This window comes from Salvelinus sp. IW2-2015, linkage group LG26, assembly GCF_002910315.2.
Source record: "Salvelinus sp. IW2-2015 linkage group LG26, ASM291031v2, whole genome shotgun sequence".
NCBI classification, from domain to species: domain Eukaryota; kingdom Metazoa; phylum Chordata; class Actinopteri; order Salmoniformes; family Salmonidae; genus Salvelinus; species Salvelinus sp. IW2-2015.
In genome coordinates this window covers 28,689,745-28,712,250 of record NC_036866.1, presented here as the reverse complement: position 1 = coordinate 28,712,250, position 22,506 = coordinate 28,689,745, and the positions used below count along the sequence as shown (strand labels likewise).

At 43.5% G+C, this 22,506-nt stretch overlaps 1 protein-coding gene and 1 long non-coding RNA gene across 5 annotated transcripts in view; both read left to right on the top strand.

Moving 5' to 3' along the window:
- The window catches only part of LOC139023062 (uncharacterized), an 870,035-nt gene that overhangs the window by 719,457 nt on the left and 128,072 nt on the right, over positions 1 to 22,506 (top strand). The gene's annotated exons all lie outside the window — the stretch shown is intronic.
- Positions 15,490 to 22,506, top strand: part of LOC111952134 (carnitine O-palmitoyltransferase 1, liver isoform-like) — a 22,440-nt gene continuing 15,423 nt past the window's right edge. Inside the window, exons 1-2 of one of the 4 annotated variants that reach the window (XM_023970654.2) lie at positions 15,490 to 15,647; positions 15,741 to 15,810. Coding sequence is in view for 2 of the 4 variants with exons in the window: in XM_023970653.3 (XP_023826421.1) it covers positions 17,636 to 17,874 (239 nt within the window). In the remaining 2 variants the exon portion in view is untranslated. Of the gene's footprint in view, positions 15,648 to 15,740; positions 15,811 to 17,601; positions 17,875 to 22,506 lie in introns of those variants that run through there. The other 3 variants (XM_023970653.3, XM_023970655.2, XM_023970652.3) reach the window with 3 other exon arrangements.

Here is a 22,506-nt window from a genome sequence, read left to right as displayed (position 1 = left end):
ACTCATAGCCTTAATTAATCATATGAATGAGTACAGGACGACCGATGAAAACCCGTTATCCCAGATCCCTGACGCACTCATTGTCACGGCCGTTTAAAGGAGTGGACCAAGGTGCAGCGCGATTGGAATACATCTTTTAATTCAACGAAGAACACTTAACAAACTAACAAACGAAACGTGAAGCCAACGTAGTGCTCACAGGCAACTAAACATGGACAACTACCCACCAAACCAACATGGAAAATGGCAACCTAAATAGGCTCCCCAATCAGAGACAACGATAAACAGCTGTCTCTGATTAGGAACCCACTCAGGCCACCATAAACCTACAACCCCTAGACAATATAAAATCCCCATAGATAACAAAAAACCCTAGACAAGACTAAACCCCTAGACAATACAAAAACTAAACAAACCACCCCTTGTCACATCCTGACCTAACCAAATAATAAAGAAAGCAAATATAACTAAAGTCAGGGCGTGACACTCATATCCTTAATTAACCAAATGAATGAGAGCATAAGATCTTCTACACCTGACCCCACACAGACCCCGCCATTAACTCCCAGGTCCGAAGAGTCTGAAACGCAATACGATGTTATTGAGGAATTGGAAAATTGTCTAATAAATCAGGAGGGAGGTGATCTTGATAGAAGTGTCCGGGTTGTGTACAGAAATAAATTCAGCAATACAGAGATTCGACAGTTTTTCAATTTTACATGGCTGAATCAGAATCTTGACTATGCATTGTTTTATGTGATGATACTGGATACTCTGAACGAACTGTTAGACAGGGCAACAGATTATGGCGAACCTCGTGATGTCTTACAGTTAGAAGTTTGTGGAGACAGCATGCAAAACACTGTATCTCTTATTTAACCCAACGGTGCCGCAGATCTTGAACAATTTATAGCCCTGCTGGAACGACTTGTTCAATCAAATTTATCCATCACAGCCGATAGGACCCTCGAGCTTGTAGTACAAATAATACGTCAACCCCAGGGTGGCGGGGGGCAGAGAAGGAAACTAGATAGCCTCATGCAATCAGAAATCATAAGCAATAAAAGGGCATATCTCATAAACGTTCATAATCCTGGTAATAAGCTATGCTTTGCAATAGGCCTAGCACATTTACTCAACCCGGGATGTACGGATCTAGCGGCGTTACACAAGGCTAGAGAGCTCCAAATTGCCGTGGGTCTAGGTATACACGATGCGGTGGCTTTCTCTGACAGTCAAATTTGAAAACTTTCTGAACATCAAGGTTGTGGTTTTGTACCACAGTAGAGCTAATGCAGCTCTCTTGAAATTCCAAAACAACCCACAACCTCATCCTCAGATTCTGTACTTTTATGTGCAAAACAACCATTATTATGCTATTACCAACATCACAGCATTTTTAGGCGCACCATATGTGTGTGCAGCCTGTCATACAGGCTACAGCCGAAAGGGGGGGCACTCTTGTCGTTATAACTGTTCAGTATGTCTGGATGAAACATGTCCGATGCAGCCCGTAAACCTAACACCCTGTGCGGATTGTCAACGAACATGTCGTTCGGCTACTGTGAGAAAAACAAAATAAATTGAAAATGGCTAACACAAGCATTAAATCTGTTAAGCAAGTTGTAGACATTAGACAGAATGATCATATGCATTGCAATTACACTTTAAAATTGTACAACCTAAGACATCATGTGTGTGGATCAATACATTGCCCGATTGTAAGTGTTTGAAAGCAGATCAGAGTGTTCAGAGGTGCCATCGGTGTGTTAAGTTTAGCCTTGCTGAAGATGAACTTCAATAAAATTACGTTGCTTTTATTGAGACTAATAGCATCAGGGTTATTTTGCTATTTTTGGTATTACCTGCTCAAGGTGAAGGGTGCAAGGGACCTGTTCACTCTTTATAACACCATTAGAAACCCCCAGTAAGAAACTTACGTTTATAGGCGAAATTCTAAACTAGACTATTCTTTTGAAAACCCTAGAATAGAAGGCGTTGCACCGTGATAGCATAAAGTAGTAAAATGTTTTTGGTTAGACGCTTCAACAATGTACATTGAAATTTAGTTTTTACCTGAGGCTTCAGATGCTAGGCTTGTTATATATTGTGAAGGTTGGTTCCACATTACTCCATCTTGTGGAGAATCTACCATTAAATCGGATCTTAATCCCCAGCCTCCGAAATGAAGGTTTTTCAAATTTACAAAGAGCGGAAGAGATTCATTTGACGTGTATGAGACAGTAAGAATAGATTTGATTCCTAAAGAGATAGAATCAACTGTGACAAGAACGTGGTTATGAACTTAGACGGATGCTAAGATTCAAGAAAGAGGTTTCAAAGTTGCCGCATTGACCCTGATTGTAAGCTATTCATGGAATGCATTGAAAAACTATACTTCACACTTTTTACTACCAGCATATATGCAATCTCTCGAGCTGACACTACGACGGCCAATTCAGTAGACTCTAGGTGTCATTCAATGTTTGGAGACTTGCCCAGAAAAGACATGTATATAATTAACATGCTTGAATAGGGTTATAGAAGGGTTTGGGTTATGTGTAGAGGAATACACAAAGACTGCGGGTTGAAACGTGTGATGAGTACTACGTGTTGTTTCTTCACTGTTGTAAATTTGTTTGGTGCCCAGTATGTGTGATCATACGCCAGAAGATGACTTTGGAAACTGTACAGAGTTCTCAAGACAAATTGATCTTTACAGCTACTTTACGGTTTGAAAGGATGTGGAGTCATGAGTGGCGCCAGAGTTCGAGCCAATGTTCGAGCCTTTCAGCTTTGATACAAACCAGAACCTTGAACAGAACGCTTGTATAGAGCCGTACAATACTGACATCATGCGGTATGTAGAGGCACCTCGACGAACAATAGGATATGTATTTTACATCACTTTATTCTCATGTTAATGAGTTCATAGCTATTATGGGGCATCGCGACTTTACCAAAAACATTTTGTCGATAAGCAACTGTCTACCCTCCTAGGGGTTTGTTTATACCAGTGTTGCCTTACAAGGGACCTCAAAGAAAACTTTTCTTTCCCCTTTGTCGCACCTGCAGTGAAAACAACCAGGAAAAGCCTTGTGATCACTCAGATCAAGAAAGAGCCCTGACAGGTGTATGGGTCACAGTTGAATTCTCTAAGGCTCTAGAGATGGGGTATCGTGTGGCCAAAATCTTTGAAGTGTGGAACTTTTCCAGGAAATCAGACATTCTTTTTAAAGAGTACATCAAGACCTTCTTGAGATGCAAGCAAATGGCTTCAGGCTATCCTGCATTGGTCACAGATCAAGAGAGCAAAGACAAGTACATTCAAGACTATCACGACAGAAAAGGCATACTTCTTGACCCAGACAGAATAGAGGTCAACAAAACCAAAAGAAATGTGTCAAAATTGTACTTAAAATCTCTTTGGGGGAAGAATTCCCAGAGAAGCTATATGCTAACAACGTCGATCATTAAAGACCCCGAATAATTTTTTGAAATTCGTTTTTTCGGACGAATACGACATTTTTCATTCTTGAGTCAAGACATTGCCCTGGTGCAATGGAGACGTAACAAGAAGTGGGTTCTACCCCCGGGTAATGTAAATGTGTTTCTTGCAGCATTTACCACGGCCTATGGCCGACTTGAACTGTACGCCCTCATGGAGCAGCTTCAGAGGCGGGTTCTTTACCACGACACAGACTCTGTGGTCTAGGTAAGCAAACAGGATGATTGGAACCCCCCATTTAGCAACTATCAGGGTGGTTTAACGAGTGAACTCGAAGATGGTGACCATATCACAGAATGGTCCTCCTGTGGTCCCAAAAGCTATGCTTTTAGGACTAAAGACAATCATGTGGTGTTGAAAGCCAAAGGCGTGACTCAAAACTATGAAAATGCCCCGATTGTAAACTTGGAATCAATCAGACGCTTGGTCGAGGGGTTTATAAACGACCGGAATAGTGACTTGGAGATTTTGAGCTCCTACAAAAAAAGTTGTTAGGGATAAAAAGGGCATCCATCTAAGGAATGCCCAACTTACTAAAAGATTCAGGGTAGTCTATGGCAAGAGACAGCTTTTACCTGACGGGACCACATTGCCCTTTGGAGACTGACTTATGTTACAAGCCCCAGTGTGTCTTAAAGCTTAAGATATAATGGCTGCTGTAGAAGGTTTTGACCCCCGGTTGCAACTACCATTTTCGGCCTTAATCGCAGGCCCCTCCAATAGCGGTAAAACTTGTTTTGTAAAAAGTATTTTAGAGAATTCTGAACATGTGTCACACCCTGGCCTTAGTTATCTTTGTTTTCTTTATTATTTTAGTTAGGTCAGGGTGTGACATGGGGAATGTTTGTGTTTTGTCTCGTTTCGGGTGGTTATATGGAAAATGGGGTGTTGGGTTTAGTGTATGGCACAGGTGTCATTCCACGGGGGGCCGAGTCGTCTCTGGGGTTTTCGCTCTCCCTGTAGCTTGATTGATGAAATTAACATCACTAAATTAGTTAGGAACTCCCACACCTGGTTGTCTAGGGCTTTATTGAAAGGAAACATAAAAAACCTGCAGACACTAGGCCCGTCCGTGGAATGAGTTTGACACGTCTGTGTGTACTGGGGTTGATGTTGTGTGTGAATGTTTCTAGGTATGTCTATGGTTGCCTGAGTGGTTCTCAATCAGAGACAGATGTCGTTCATTTGTCTCTGATTGGGAGCCATATTTTAGGCAGCCATAGGCATCATGTTTTTGTTGGGTCATTGTCTAGGTCTGTGTCTGTGTCTAGGTTGCATGTTTGCATTTTGTTCGGTTATAGCTTCACGGTCGTCTATTTGTTGTTTTGCGTCTATTTGTTTCGTTCATCTCCTAAATAAAGAGAAGATGTATTTTTTTACACGCTGCGCCTTGGTCCTCTCTCTCTCCCTTGGACAATCGTGACAACATGTGTTCTCAGAAGCCTGACAATATTGTGTGGTGTTATTCGTGTTATCAACCTTTGTATGACGAACTGTTGAAGAAAATAAAATCAAGTTTGTTGAAGGAATACCTGAATCCCTGTCTGATGATGAACTTTTACCTCCTCATAAAAACAATCTGCTGGTTTTGGACGATATGCTATTTGCAGGTAGCGAACATCCTTTTACCAAATATACTCATCATAGAAACCTGTCCGTGCTTTACTTGTGCAGAATGTGTTTCCCCAAGGTAAAAATAGCCGTACCATTAGTTTGAACGCCAATTACATGGTTTTGTTCAAAAACCCTAGAGACAAACTACAAATTAACACTCTAGCTCAGCAGATGTACCCGGGAAGGAAATACTACTTTATAGAGAGCTATGAGGACGCTACCAAAGCGCCATTTTCTTAATTAATCGTGGATTTAAAAGCAAATACTCCAGAACACCTGAGGCTCCGAACCGGCTTGTTCCCGTGGGAGTGGCCGGCTGCGTACATTCCTAAAAAGTAACCGCTAGGTCTCTGCGTTTAAAAAGAAACCTGCCCCTCTTGAGAAGCCTAGTTGGGGCTACCGCTAAAGAACGGAAGGCCATCTTGGGTCACTGTTCTTCAGATCTCATATTATCCTTATGTGAGATTGCTTTGAATCTTCTCAAAGGACACATTCCACTCACCCTGACCCAATTAAAACAATTAAAGAGACAAAAGACCGCGATCAAACTCTTTGCCAATAAAAGGGCCAGTCTTCAAAAGAAAAGACATAGCATACAACAGTCTGGGGGTTTTCTTCTGCCTTTGCTAACTAAAGCTGTGCCCTTCATCACCAGCCTTCTTGCTGCCAGACGTGGGGGTTGAACACAGAGTGTGATGGCAAATTAAATGTGCTTGGTGCATCAACAAGAGTTGGATAGACTTAAAAAACAAATGCAGGGTCCTGAAAATATCAGACAAACAGTGGAAAATTATTTGGATACGGCCATGAAAGATATTTTGAACCGAAAAGGATTGAACCCCTATGATAAGGTCCAAAAATACACAAACCTCTTGCAAAGGTATTTGGCCTTGGTAAAACAAGGTGAGAGAGACCAACCATTTAACGCTTTCCCTACCAGACCCTTTAAAACATGATGCGCCTAGAGCGAGCCAAGCCACTGTAATGCCTGTACCTGCGATCTTACCYGCTGAAGATCAAATACCTGTTGAAGATAAAGTTATGCATGACATGTTGACACATGTTCCGGCACTGTCACGATCGTCGTCAGGCTGGAAATGACCGGAACAAGGTGCAGCATGGTGAGCGTACATTTATTTTTATTTATAAATGTCGCCAACAAAACAAAGAATCAGGAAACGACCCTGAAGCTTACTAGGGCTATACAGGCCACTAACAAAGTCAACTACCCACAAACACCAAAGGAAAAAAGGTTGCCTAAGTATGATTCCCAATCAGAGACAACGATAGACAGCTGGTCCTGATTGAGAACCATACCCGGCCAAAACATAGAAATACAAAACATAGAAATAAAGAAACTAGAATGCCCACCCTTGGCACGTAACAGGAATTTTTTTTGATACATTATGAACAAGATAAAAGACTCAAATGGGACTTCTACTTGGAATGACAAAGGAGAGTTTATCCTTCAGGGCGCTGTTGTCAAGGGTTTACATATGCTTGACTTGCTTAAAAGTACCACGGCAGCCCACAAGGTTGCTGATGACAGAAGACCTCCCGGGTGGTGTCAGTTTCTTAAGGCCCTGGCAATCCTCAACATTCCCCTCTCGGGTGTACCCAACTATAAGCTTCGTCAACAGATTCTAACTTTAAAACAAAAACCTTCAACGAGCTACAACAACCCTAAAGATGTCACAACAACCCCTCCCCCTATGAAAGGGATGATGATAACTCATTTYSCCCCCTGAACGTCTCCGGACCTTTTCCTAATCCCGATCTCTCAGGGTGGTTAGACTTTTGAATGACTTTTGAATGACTATGATTKAATTCAATACATTTTATTTGAAAAATTAAGCAATTTAAAAGAGGGGTGGGGGGGCACACAATGCAAATAGTCCGYGTAACCATTTGGTTACCTGTTCAGGAGTCTTATGGCTTGGGGGTAAAAACTGTTGAGAAGCCTTTTTGTCCTAGACTTGGCACTCCGGTACCGCTTGCCATGCGGTAGTAGAGAGAACAGTCTATGACTGGGGTGGCTGGGGTCCTTGACAATTTTTAGGGCCTTCCTCTGACACCGCCTGGTGTAGAGGTCCTGGATGGCAGGCAGCTTTGCCCCAGTGATGTACTGGGCCGTACGCACTACCCTCTGAAGTGCCTTGCGGTCGGAGGCTGAGCAATTGCCGTACCAGGCAGCGATGCCATCGGCCAGGATGCTCTCGATGTTGCAGCTGTAGAACCTTTTGAGGATCTCAGGACCCATGCCAAATCTTTTTAGTTTCCTGAGGGGGAATAGGCTTTGTCGTGCCCTCTTCACAACTGTCTTAGTGTGTTTGGACCAATCTAGTTTGTTGTTGATGTGGACACCAAAGAATTTGAAGCTCTCAACCTGCTCCACTACAGCCCCGTCGATGAGAATGGGGACGTGCTCGGTGCTCCTTTTCCTGTAGTCCACAATCATCTCCTTAGACTTGGTTACGTTGAGGGATAGGTTGTTATTCTGGCACCAKCCGGCCAGGTCTCTGACCTCTTCTCTATAGGCTGTCTTGTCGTTGTCGGTGATCAGGCCTACCACTGTTGTGTCGTCTGCAAACTTAATGATGGTGTTGGAGTCGTGCCTGGCCATGCTATTGTGGAACAGTCGTGGGTGAACAGGGAGTACAGGAGGGGACTGAGCACGCACCCCTGGGGAGCTCCAGTGTTGAGGATCAGCGTGGCAGATGTGTTGCTACCTACCCTCACCACCTGGGGGCTGCCTGCCAGGAAGTCCGGGATCCAGTTGCAGTGGGAGGTGTTTAGTCCCAGGTTCCTTAGCTTGGTGATGAGCTTTAAGGGTYCTATGGTGTTGAACGCTGAGCTGTAGTCAATGAATAGCATTCTCAAATAGGTGTTCCTTTTGTCCAGGTGGGAAAGGGCAGTGTGGAGTGCAATAGAGATTGCATCATCTGTGGATCTGTTTGGGCGGTATGAAAATTGGAGTGGGTCTAGGGTTTTTGGGATAATGGTGTTGATGTGAGCCATTACCAGCCTTTCAAAGCACTTCATGGCTACGGACGTGAGTGCTACGGGTCTGTAGTCATTTAGGCAGGTTGCCTTTGTGTTCTTGGGCACAGGGACTATGGTGGTCTGCTTGAWGCATGTTGGTATTACAGACTCAACAGGGACATGTTGAAAATGTCAGTGAAGACACCTGCCAGTTGGTCAGCACATGCCCGGAGCACAAGTCCTGGTAATCCGCCTGGCCCCGCAGCCTTGTGTATGTTGTCCTGTTTAACTTCTACTTGCTACGCATCCCGGATCCGGGAGCACCACCCACAGTTAAAAAGCTGACTAGCATAGCCTAGCATAGCCTAGCATAGCGTCACAAGTAAATACTAGCATCTAAATATCATTAAATCACAAGTCCAAGACACCAGATGAAAGATACACATCTTGTGAATACAGCCATCATTTCTGATTTTTAAAATGTTTTACAGGGAAGACACAATATGTAAATCTATTAGCTAACCACGATAGCAAAAGACACAACTTTTTTTTCCCACCATTTTTTTCCTGCATGGGTAGCTATCACAATTTCGACCAAATAAAGATATATATAGCCACTAACCAAGAAACAACTTCATAAGATGACAGTCTGATAACATATTTATTGTATAGCATATGTTTTTTTAGAAAAATGTGCATATTTCAGGTWTAAATCATAGTTTTACATTGCAGCCACCATCACAACTCTCACCAAAGCAACTAGAATAACTACAGAGAGCAACGTGAARMKCCTAAATACTCATCATAAAACATTTATGAAAAATACACAGCGTACAGCAAATGAAAGACAAAGATCTTGTGAATCCAGCRAATATTTCAGATTRTTTAKGTGTTTTACAGCGAAAACACAATTTAGCATTATATTAGCTTATTACAATAGCCAACCACACAGCAGCATTGATTCATGCACGTTAGCGATAGCGAATAAACCAGCAAAAGATATTACATTTTTCACTAACCTCTCAAAACTTCATCAGATGACAGTCCTATAACATCATATTACACATACATATATTGTTTGTTCGAAAATGTGCATATTTAGCGGCACAAATGTGGTTATACAATGAGAATAGTAGCCAAGCTGCCAACAAAATGTCGGGAGAAATCTTGGGAGAGGCACCTAATCTAATCAATAACTAATCATAAACTTGACAAAAAATACAGGTTGGACAGCAAATGAAAGATACATTAGTTCTTAATGCAACCGCTGTGTTAGATTTTTTAAATTAACGTTACTACGACATACAGCGTGCGTTAAAGCGAGACCGCACCGAAATTAATGGCGGAATAAGTAGTGTAACATTTTTCAACAGAACAACGAATTAACATCATAAATAGTTCTTACTTTTTGATGAGCTTCCATCAGAATCTTGTGCAAGTTGTCCTTTGTCCAGAAGAATCGTTGCTCGGTTGTAGATTGTCGTCTTCAACTTTGGAATTAGCAGCAAACGTTAGCCATGTGACGAAGACGTGTCCAACTCACTATAACGCAGCACAAATGAAATACCGAAAATCGCAATATACTGATATAAACTGATATAACTCGGTTTAAAATAACTACATTATGATGTTTTTAACACCTATATCGAATAAAWTCAGAGCCGGATATATCTAABGCCTATAACGAGAGCTTTTCAGAATGCCATCCTGAGGCCTGTCTTGCGCCATGACGAACGTTGAAAAGAGTGCACCCCCCGTTCCAAGAGCCTTTATACGGCCTCAGATCTACATAGCAACCCCATTCCAATTCTCACTGCTTACTGACATCTAGGGGAAATCGTATGCAGTGCATGTCAACTCATAGATTACATGCAAATMAATAAACTGACCCTGGAACAGAGTGCCCGATTTCAGATTTCTCACTTCCTGACAGGAAGTTTGCTGCAACTTGAGTTCTGTTTTACTCACAGATATAATTCAAACGGTTTTAGAAACTAGAGAGTGTTTTCTATCCAATAGTAATAATAATATGCATATTGTACGAGCAAGAATTGAGTACGAGGCAGTTTAATTTGGGAACYAATTTTTACAAAGTGAAAACAGCGCCCCCATATTGACAAGAAGTTTGTGCAAGTCTGTTTTGTAGAATAAAGGTTGTAAACTTAGTTTCAGAAGGGAAAAAGCTTACATATAAGCTAAGGTACTTGACATTGAAGGGATTTGATTCTTTATTTTCTTTTAAATATTGATTATGTATTCTTTTAAATTCATATACTCTGCAACTACTGTTAGTAAGGTGTAAAGTTACTGTTCTGATTCTCCAGAAGGGACAGAGTCCCTTGAGAGGGGAATGTCGTAGCTGAATCAGAATTAGTTAGGTAACATAGATAAATAAGATGTTTTATTTACTTTCATAATATGCTTTTGTGAGATACTTGTCATTAGAATGTCTCTTTTTGGACTATACTGTCGGCAGTTGCATTTTTCCTTTCTACTCTAGGGAAAAGTCACTTGGGGCCCAGAGAGGGGAGTGGTCAGGCTTGACTTTTGCATGTCTGGTAATATGCAGAATATCAGAATGGAACATTGTCTTCATATGTGAACAGAATGGAACATTGTCTTCATATGTGAATTTATCTGTTAAACCATGTGAAGGGATGATTAAGGGGGAACCAGTTATCTCTTGGCTCCACAATGTCTGTGCACAAGTCACTCCCCTCAGTGAGCTTGTCCAGGGGTGGGGTGTATTTGAGATGGGAGTATCTAATGTTGACAATTGATATATGCCATTGGATGAGGTAATGTTTAGGTACTATGAAGTACCAAGAACGAGATTAGAACCTCGTCTTAGAGACCAAACTGAACGATAATTTATAGCTAATGCTATCTGGCTATGGGATACTCCTCTCTCAAGTAAAAGGCCCTTTGTGAAGTTCCTGAGATCTGTGGTTCGTCATGTGAGTTGAGAGGGGTGTATCTTGGCTATAAAAGATACTAGAATTATTTTGTAAGCAGTCTCAGAATTCATTTATAGACACTGAATTGATCTGAGAGTCAAAGGGCTATGGTGAAGCTCATTTGATTAAAGATMAAGTTTAAATATAATTCTGACTTGTGTGTGGTTTGTAAACTCTTCTCATTTAGTAATACAGGAAATTACCACGACAAAGGTAACATGTTTTTGGTTATAGACAATGAAAGCTAATTGCACAACATATCTCAGAGAGCAGCTTTTGAAAATAATAATCTCTGTTATATACTGTACAGCTTTCAGTATCAGAATGTGCTAAATATCGTCATCCTTTTTTGTTGTTGCTGAAAGCCGTCTGGCTTTTATGAAGTCATTGCAATCTGACTAGGTTTACCTCGAATTCTAAAGCTGTTCCATTACTAGTAAATTGGTATAGAACTGTCTGTCACGAATTGACTATGCCCAAGGTTTAGATGTTTGTCCTTTTCCATTTCAGACCAAGAACCACAATAGCTAAACAAAACTGTCCATGACTTTGAACAACAGATTTTGTTTCTGATTTAAATGTGCATTTGGCTACTGTTTGTGTATGCCTAAAATATTATTTAAACCAAGTGTAATATCATCTGTACGATTTTTTTATTTTTTTTAAAGATGATGAAAATGGGATCAGGTTGAAAGAAAAGTAATTTTTTTCATTGGAATGGCAATCATTTGAACACGTCAAAATGTTGTTCAGTATAATTCCTAATGTTGTAAATGATTTAGTATATTTGTTTGCTAAGTGCAGTACCCTCAGTTTTGGTAGGTCGGTTATAATAAAGGTTTCCCTATGAATTGACCCTATAATATCAGAATTAGAATGTATGCTGTGGATGTAGGCCAATGTTAGATTTGAGAGAATATTAAACTGCCTACTGCGTCATCATCTAGCTACATTTTTGAGTATTTGTTTTTCATTACATCTCAATCCTGTCCAAAATCCTCCTTGCACTGCAACTGCGGTGTAAATATGATAATTTAACAGCTAATAAACATGCTTGATACCTGATTGATTATGGATATTAATTTATTGATATGGCAACAGTTCTTTTCACCTTGTACGTGTACTGTAGAAAAACAATACATGTTCAGGAACCAGAGCTCCCCCTAATGGTACAATTCTTAGCAGATTTAGGGGTCATATTTCACACTAGCATACTTAATGCTAATCTGTAAGGATTGGGTAGATATTCAATATGGAAATAGCTGCACCTCTTAACTAGGTGGGAGTTTCATTATATCACTAACATCTATATTCCTTCCTTTCAGTGCATAGAAGGAAGGGGAATGGGGTGTACCTAGGGGTAGGGGCTAGGGGTTGATTTGGAATATTGCACAAGTCCCSCATGATGCCTAAAATAGATCAGTCCTGGAGAGCTGTTTTTCTGCACCCAGTTCCATGTAAGCCCTGCTTGGACTGTCTATTGAGGAGAGGCTTTATAACTGACCTTGTCTACTCTCACACGGGGATCAAAGCTGGATTTTGGATTAATGCACGTTTGGGATGTCATTGTTAGGGGTCCAAGCAACATAGTTGCTGTGGGCCTATTGCATTTCTTTCTTATTTTGTGTGGCCACTGGTGTGTGGCATTCAGCTAGTATTATAGCTGCTGCTGCTGCTGGACTGTTATCTTATCAGACATGTGACTCTGAGCTGCGATGGATCAGGGAGATACATGTGTGTTAGGACCCTCGAGTGTCTGTTCAGTGTTCAGTGTGTTTCCTTCATGCTCTGTATTGTTTTTGTGTAATGCAAGCCCTTCTCATTGAGTTCTCTATAGCAGGAAGTTGTTCAATGTTTCTAGGATCTAAGTTTAAATCCGGGTTTCTCACAGTTASTGCCTAACATAGGCCTGTTTTTCTTCCTATGACAAATAGTTATACAATAATAGCATAATTGGTCAAATGTATTACATGGATCTTTAGAAAATGACACAGATATGTTTTGGCTAGAACCAACACAGTTTTGAGAGACAGACAATAAGATCAATTTGTGAGATAGATGAGGTAACTCCCTTTAATATTAGTAAATCATCTTTTCTCCTCAGTATGAGAAGTCTTCTCAGACCGTATGTGAAAGTTGTGGTGCTGTGGATCAGTGGGTGGTTGAAGTATGCTTTAGAGAGGGTGTGGAGAATACCGTTCTCAGTGCCACACACCTGGGTGACATCACCAGGCAACTCAGYTGAAGGACTGTATGACAGGGTGTCAAAGGAGTGGCTAACCAATGAGATGTATCGTACCTATCACCATGGAGATGAAAGTGGAACAATGGTTACAGTCCAGACCAGCACACATGCCTTCCACGTAAGTTAACAGCTCCTGTATGTCATCACATAATCCCTGAACTGCCTTTAGAAATGGTACACCTCACATCTCCATTATGGAGATTGTTTCATCAGACATACTGCAGAATTTTTTCARAACTTGACATAATGARAAAGCTAACCTTCCATCTATGTTTTTTTGTTCTTTCATCTGGGTGTATAAGGTGAACCTTGGTCGACTGACTGACTGTAGTGAGTACTTCAGAGCCCTGTCCCAGTCCAGTATGAGAGAGACCACAGAGAGCCTGATTGTCCTGGACCACATTCCCTCCTCAGTCTTCCATTCCCTCCTAGAATTCTGCTTCCGGAATGACTTCTGCGTTCCCCAGGAGGAGTTGGGAGAACACATCCAAGTGGGTGGATGTCTTATTCCCCATATATCATACTTATTTTCCACTCATATGGAAATGAATCTGTCCCAGGCTGGCACATCACACAGAGCACCAGCAATTTATTGTTTGAAACGTTGTATGTATGATAACTCAATTTCTCTGTCTGACTCTGGAGGTGGGCAGCTACCTGCTGGCTGAGGCCTTTGTGTCGCAGTGCCTGTTGGCCCTGTCTGGTGTTCTAACCTCAGACACCTGCCTGTCCTACCTGGCTCTGGCCCGGGATATCTGCTGTACTGAGCTGGAGACAACTGTGTTCTGCTACCTCAGCAGACACTTGCTGGAGCTGCCTCACCTCACCAGGTACAGCATGACATTCTCCAATACCTGACCTCATTTAATCGGCCTACTTCATGGGTTTCAATTTCCACACCAAGCAAATAATCTTCAGCTGCAAGGAGTGAACTCTCCTTTCAACTGAAAATGGATTATTCTTCATATTGTGAATGCATGGCCAGGTGTTTGCCGGCTGAAGACAGGGCTGAACTGGCCCGTCTGAGGTGGCAGGGTGATCTCCGGCTCTGCTGCGTGAGGAAGGAGAACCTGACCWCCTGGAATGACCTAGAAACAGAAGCCGCCCGCCACCTCTTCACCCTAGATGGARCAGAGGTCGCTGGTGACTGGCGTCCAATAACAGAGCTCCCCTTCATGGCTGATAAGTGGTGCTTCACCACGGTGGTTCTACTCAACTACCTCTACCTCATCGGTGGCTACAGGCAGCGGGCCAAGAGGGGCTGGGAGTTCAAAATGGCCTCCTTTAGGTACAACCCCTTCACCAACACCTGGGTCTCCACTGCACCTCTCATCAAGGTACAGGAAAGACATCCACCTCATGAAAATCAATCATTGTTAATCATTGTTATATAAAATGTATATTAAGTGTCTGTATCTGTTGTCTTCCTGACAGCACAGGAGGCATTTCAGTGCAGTGTCATGTGATGGCTCTATCTATGCTGTGGGAGGCTGGTACTTGGACTCTCTGGTGACCCCTGACTCCAGCACAGCCCTCTACACTGCTGTGGAGCGATACCACCCCTGGGACAACACATGGACGTAGGTTACGGCTCCTACCTGGATGRGTATTATTATGTTGCTACTATGGCTGTCAAACGATAAAAACATTTAATCGACTTAATCACAGTATTTGCTGTTATTACTCGCGATTAATCACAAATTCAGAATTGGAAGATCATTTTTTTTATATACAAAAAGCATTACAAGAATATCGATGTCTTGATTTTGTCCAAAGCAACTCGAGTTGATTGATTAACTCTGACAGCCCTAGCTGCTACTGTACCTCTTAGTCTAACCTATAGGTTTGTGTGTGTTCTCTGCTGCAGGTTTGTCTCCTCTCTGCCTCTGACTGACTTACAGTTCACCATGTCCCTGTCCCATGACCTCCCTCTGGCCACCAGRCTGGGCTCCCGTCTGTATGTCCTGGGGAACATCCAGAGGACTGGGGAAAAGCTGCTTCTACAGTATGACACCAGGCAAGGTAAAGCAGTATCAATCTTGAGTGGAGTTGTTCCTTGCAACCTTACATGTTGGTCAATTGCAGGCTGTAGTCTAATCAATAACAGCCTTTGAGCCCCTAACACACACATACAAACACACACAGACAGACATGCACACTCCTYTTTTCTCTGTCTTTCCCAGACTTATGGTCTGAGCTGCTCCCTACCCTAACCAAAGCCAATGCTGACCTCCCSAGCCTCTACTTCCTGGGTGCCACAGACCGGCTGTTTGTGATTGGAGGAAACAACTCAGAGAATGTGGTGACATCATTCTGTGTGGAGTCTGGGAAGTGGGGGCAGGTGAGACCACCACCTAACCGTTATCTTGAATGAGATTAAGTTGCTTTAAATGCCATAGGCCTATCTATCTAATCCTCCTGTTTCTGGTCCTAGGTGAAAGGGGCTGAGAAGGTAGCGTTAGCTGGACAGGGGACAGTGCTGGGTGACCAGGTGTACATGCCAGGTATAGAACACAACGCTGCTGTAAGGCTGGATCTCCACTCCCTATCTCTCACTGTCCTACCTCCTCTACCCATCTGCATTCGCTATGAAGCCCTCCTTCACCTTTCCTTCTAAAATAACTTTCATCAATTTGTCTGATTTGCCTTGTCTTGCTGTTTCTGGGGTTCAGGTCAGGGTTTTTGTTTAGTGSTTCTGGACAAACACAGACTCATCATCAAGGGGGTCTTTGCTACATGTGTACTTCACCATTCTGTGTCAGCAACAATATGCCTTGTCCTGCTTTCACTCTGCCTTATATGACAACTTTTTAACTTAAGTAGGCCTAATCTAAAGGAGATAACTCACCGGACCGATTGTCGGTCTGTACAGTAGGGTGCTTGCACGGTGTCCTCCGGTTTGTGTTCAGTTTGCAAATTACAGCCAAGACTCTGTTCAGAGGTGCTAAGTACTCTCGCCAGCAGATGCTAGACAATCCTACCGGTCTGGTCGTCTCTTAAATCTTTACCTGAGGAGGATGGGCTCCCAATCTCGTTTTCTTCTTAGTCAGGTTCCTTTTAAAGTTTCCTATGGAGTTTTTCCCAGTAACCACGTTTCCTTCCAGTTTTTATGCGAGTGAAGTTATACCATATAAAAAAAATCACGAGAGCTGTGGTGGAAACAGGAAGTTTTGGTACAATTGTATAAATGCCGACAGATAATTTGTGCGTTCGACATGGTGGGATCTTTTTGTGTTGGTAAAATTCATTATGCGAGAGATGGCGGTGCAGTGGAAACAACTTAATGTGCAAGTATTGATATATTATAACAATATCGAAGGTAACTTGGAGTCACGTGTGATGATATGGTGTGTGGTCCTACTACTAAGACTCGGGAAATCATGCAGTTTATTAGGATACAGATGAAATAAGTGATGATGAATTTCACATAAGTGTGCCGTGATGAGTTTGATGCTSCTTTCCAATAAATGTTGAGTGTGACATGATGATTGATGCTTGACTGCCATTTGACAAATAAAAATATTCTGTCTCTTATCCATAATAATCTCATCATGTAGACTCACTAGCCTACCCGTACACTGTGCACAGCCTACCCGCACTGTACAGTATCTGCCAGCTCTTGCCTAGAAGCGCACATGCTATGTACAGAMTAGGCACATTTGCTATTTAATGCAACAGTTTTTATGACAAAATTATCGGTAGAGTTTGATAGGCATAGAAACACAATGAACTCTAGATATTTATTRGGTACATGAAAGGTTGTGRGCATTACATCATTAGTGTGCACTACATCATCACATACTGATTTTTAACAGAAACATGTCAGTTTGGTGGAAACACCACTGGTGGGAAAATGCACACATTTTCTTTATGCAGAATTTTGAGTATTCGTGTGTGAAAATCAGTTGCCAATTGGATTGAAATATAGCTACTATTACCTTTGTTTACTCTTTTGGGAGGTTTACTTATTTATAAGCACTTTGTGACAAATGTATTTGTAATATAGAGGTTAATAAAGGAGAATTAACTGCTTGGTTGACTGCCTAAAGCTTAAAGCCTGTCAAACCATTAAAAAAACAGTGTCCACAGATGTAGTGATAGAAAAATGGAACACGGTGGGTTATTACGTAACACAGCCACGATAGACACACTGTTCACAGAGAGATGAAACTCGCCTCAAAAGTTGCCTCATAACTATGAATTATTAACCATTTGTCACTGGATACCACGGCCAAAACGTAATATATACGTGAATAGATTGATGAATATACATCAGGTATTTCTAGTAGTACTCTGTAGGGGTTTGAATGCTATGTGGTCAGCAGGCACATGAGGATACAGTCTAGCTCTAGATGGTGTCCAGTTACAGAAAGAAAAGGGGGTAGCATTTTGCTCCCAGTACCTGAGGAAAGCCGCTTCAAGGGCATAGGAGTCACACACAGAGCACAGAGGCAGCACACACACAGAGAGAGCTCAGCCCTGGTCCAGAGGAATTCCACTGTGAGAAACCAAATTCACTGTCTTCTTCTGTTTCACTTCAGCAAGCTTGAATTTAATCGATTTTCAAGGTATTGAATTACTGAATATTTGGTTTTTGGATTGCTATTATGTATCAATTCTTTGGCTACTGTAGCTGTCTATGTCTCTGAGAAACACTTAAGTATGTAATACTGTACTAGTGTAGTTAGTTACCATATGGATTTGTTGCTGGTGCTGGGTTGGGTGTCACCGTCTATGCACCTGATAGCTATAGGAAACATTTCAGATGTTTGACAAACAAAAGCAAGCCAAAAGTTAGTTATTCTCTATCCCCCTTGTGCCACACAATAAGTGTGTGTAATGGGCTAACGGAAAGTTAATTCATAGGAAGTCTGCATCCTCACAATTGATTTGAAAAAGTAAATGTTAACTGAAGGAAATTAATTGTCTCATTCTTCAGTTGATATTGTTAAAATCTAAACTTTTAGCTGACCGGACACATATTATAAAGCTATACTGGAGAAATATCCATTTGGCACTGATGGAACTGTATTATGTATTTGGCACTGTATTATGGCCCTGATGATCAAACCTAATTATTAGAATAGTTTTTATGAATAGACCATGCAAAATGTTTTGTTATGTGGTCAGTGGTGTAGTAGACTGCTCTTCCTAGTCTGCAGTGTTTATATTTATAAACCGGTCCTACTTCTGAGCGCATGCCAGTAACCCAGGCTACACCGGCCTCTATATCTGCCATTTCAACTTTGCCCTACTTGGCTGCCGGCCCGGCATATGACATGGAAAAAGGAATTCAAGCCCAACTTGTCAGTCAACCGGGCCACAACATAAACAGACTTATGACCTCCACATATAGTTAGAAAATATTTAACTAATACTTGAAATTACAAAAGGGTTGCCTAGGGCTATTTCTTAGTCATTGTTTCCATGAGTCTATGAAAATTAACGTTTCTCTCACCTGAAATTGATGAACGTTCGACTTCATTCCTGCATGCATCCATTCCCACACATTAGCCTAAAGTTGGTTTGGTTTTAACCATTAGGCTAGAGCAATAGTAATGGCGTCTTTTAGTAGGCACTAACTACGCCATGGCTCGTTGGCCAATGCCTATGGGAAAATTAACCTCTACTTCATCACCCTCCCGGATCCGGGATCCTCCTCATCAAAAAAGCTGACTAGCATAGCCTAGCCTAACGGGACAGGGATATCATAAAATATAATTTTCATGAAATCACAAGTCCAATACAGCAAATGAAAGATAAACATCTTGTGAATCCAGCCATCATTTCCGATTTTTAAAATGTTTTACAGCGAAAACACAATATTTATTTATATTAGCTAACCACAATAGCCAAACACACAACCGCATATTTTCACCATGTTTCCACCGCATAGGTAGCTTTCACAAAATCGACAAAATCGAGATATAATTAGTCACTAACCAAGAAACAACTTCATCAGATGACAGTCTTATAACATGTTATATAATACATTTATGTTTTGTTCGAAAATGTGCATATTTGAGGTATAAATCATAGTTTTTGTCACGCCCTGGCCTTAGTTATCTTTGTTTTCTTTATTATTTTTAGTTAGGTCAGGGTGTGACATGGGGGATGTTTGTGTGTTTTTGTCTAGTCTAGGGTGTTTGTATTGTCTAGGGGGTTTTGTAGAGTTCATGGGGTTGTGTTCAGTGTAGGTGTTTATGTAAGTCTATGGTTGCCTGGATTGGTTCTCAATTAGAGACAGCTGTCTATCGTTGTCTCTGATTGYGAGCCATATTTAGGCAGCCATAGGCATTAGGTAGGTTGTGGGTAATTGTCTATGTTTTGACGTTAGTTGCTTGTGTCTGCACTTTCGTTTGATAGCTTCACGGTCGTTTGTTGTTTTGTTAGTTTGTATTAGTGTTCGTGTTCGCTTCTTCTTCTATTAAAAATAAGATGTATTTATATCACGCTGCGCCTTGGTCCTCTCTTTCACCTAGCATGACAGAATTACCCACCTTACCAGGACCAAGCAGCGTGATACAAGTCAGCAGCAGCGAACGCAGGACTATAGGAATTGGGAGGAAATTCTGGACAGCGTAGGACCCTGGGCACAACCAGGAGAATATCGCCGCCCTCGTGAAGAGCTGGAGGCAGCTAAAGCCGAGAGGCGGCGGTATGAGGAGGCAGCACGGAAGCGAGGCTGGAAGCCTGAGAGTCAGCCCCAAAAATGTCTTGGGGGGGGGCTACAAGGGCGTGTGGCGAAGTCAGGTAGGAGACCTGCGCCAACTCCCCGAGCTTACCGTGGAGAGCGAAAGTACGGGCAGACACTGTGTTATGCGGTAAAGCCCACGGTGTCTCCTGTACGTGTGCTTAGCCCGGTGCGGTACATTCCAGCTCCTCGTATCGGCCGGGCTAGATTGAGCATTGAGCCAGGTGCCATGAAGCCGGCTCAACGCGTCTGGTCTCCAGTGCGTCTCCTCGGGCCGGCATACATGGCACCAGCCTTACGCATGGTGTCCCCGGTTCGCCAACACAGCACTGGTCGGGTTACGGGGAGCATTCAACCAGGTATGGTTGGGCAGGCTCGGTGCTCAAGGGAGCCAGTACGCCTGCACGGTCCGGTATATCCGGCGCCACCTCCCCGCCCCAGCCCAGTACCACCAGTGCCAACACCACGCACCAGGCTTCCAGTGTGTCTCCAGAGCCCTGTTCCTCCTCCACGCACCTGCCCTGTGGTGCGTGTCTCCAGCCCAGTACCACCAGTTCCGGCACCACGCACCAAGCCTCATGTGCGTCTCCAGAGCCCTGTGCGCCCTGTTGCTGCTTCCCGCACTAGCCTTGAGGTGCGTGTCCTTAGCCCGGTACCTCCAGTTCCGGCACCACGCACCAGGCCTACTGTGCGCCTCAGCCGGCCAGAGTCTGCCGTCTGCCCAGCGCTATCTGAGCTGCGAGGTGGGGAAAGGCAGTGGAGTGCGATTGAGATTGCGTGATCTGTGGATCTGTTGGGGCGGTATGTGAATTGGAGTGGGTCTAGGGTTTCTGTTATGATTGTGTTGACGTGTGCCATTAACCTGCCTAAATGATTACCGCCCCATAGCACTCACGTCGGTAGCCAGCTGCCTGCCTGCCCAGAGCCATCTGAGCTGCCTGCCTACCCAGCGCCATCTGAGCCGCCCGTCTGTCCCGAGCCGTCAGAGCTGCCCGTCTGTCCCGAGCCGTCAGAGCCGCCCGTCTGTCCCGAGCCGTCAGTTCAAGTCTGTCTGTCCGAGCGTCTGGTCCGAGCCGTCAGAGCCGCCCGTTCTGTCCCCGAGCCGTCAGAGCCGCCCATCTGTCCCGAGCCGTCAAAGCCGCCCGTCTGTCCGCGAGCCGCCTCAGAGCCGTCCCGCCAGTCAGGAGCCGCCAGAGCCCGCCCGCAGTCAGGAGCGCCAAGCCGCCCGCCAGTCAGGAGCCGCCAGAGCCGCCCGCCAAGTCAGGCGCGCCAGGCGCCGCCAGTCAGAGCCGCCAGACCGCCCGCCAGTCAGGAGCCGCTAGAGCCACCCACCAGTCAGGAGCTGCCTGAGCCGCCCGCCAGTCATGAGCTGCCCGCCAGTCATGACTGCCCGCCAGTCATGAGCTGCCCTCAGTCATGAGCTGCCCTCCAGTCATGAGCTGCCATCCAGTCATGACTGCCCTCCAGTCATGAGCTGCCCTCCAGTCATGAGCTGCCCTCCAGTCATGAGCTGCCCGTCAGTCCGGAGCTGCCCCTCAGTCCGGAGCTGCCCTCAGTCCGGAGCTGCCCTCAGTCCGGAGCTGCCCCTCCGTCCAGTGGCGCCCTCTAGGATGGTCTTCAGTCCGGGACTCGCTGCAAGGGTCCCGTTCAGAGGCGCCACCAAAGCGGGTATTGACTATAGTGGAGTGGGGTCCACGTCCGCGCACCCGAGCCGCCGCCGTAAGAAGGCCCACCCGGACCCCCCTTCTGTGTCAGGTTTTTGCGGCCGGAGTCCGCACCCTTTGGGGGGGGGTACTGTCACGCCCTGGCCTTAGTTATCTTTGTTTTCTTTATTATTTTTAGTTAGGTCAGGGTGTGACATGGGGGATGTTTGTGTGTTTTTGTCTAGTCTAGGGTGTTTGTATTGTCTAGGGGGTTTTTGTAAGAGTTCATGGGGTTGTGTTCAGTGTAGGTGTTTTATGTAAGTCTATGGTTGCCTGGATTGGTTCTTCAATTAGAGACAGCTGTCTATCGTTGTCTCTGATTGGGAGCCATATTTAGGCAGCATAGGCATTAGGTAGGTTGTGGGTAATTGTCTATGTTTTGATGTTAGTTGCTTGTGTCTGCACTTTCGTTTTGATAGCTTCACGGTCGGTTGTTGTTTTGTTTAGTTTGTATTAGTGTTCGTGTCGTTTTTCTTTCTTCTATTAAAAAGAAGATGTATTTATATAAGCTGCGCCTTGGTCCTCTCTTTCACCTAACGACGAGCGTGACAGTTTTACATTGCAGCCACCATCAAAATAGCACCAAAGCAGCCAGAATAATATCAGAGAGCAACGTGAAATACATAAATACTCATCATAAACATTTATGAAAAAGAAATGGTGTACAGCAAATGAAAGATAAACATCTTGTGAATACAGCCATATTTTCGATTTTTTTAAAGTGTTTTACAGCGAAAACATCAATATAGATTATATTAGCTTACCACAATAGCCAAAACACACAAACGCATTTTTTCACCGCA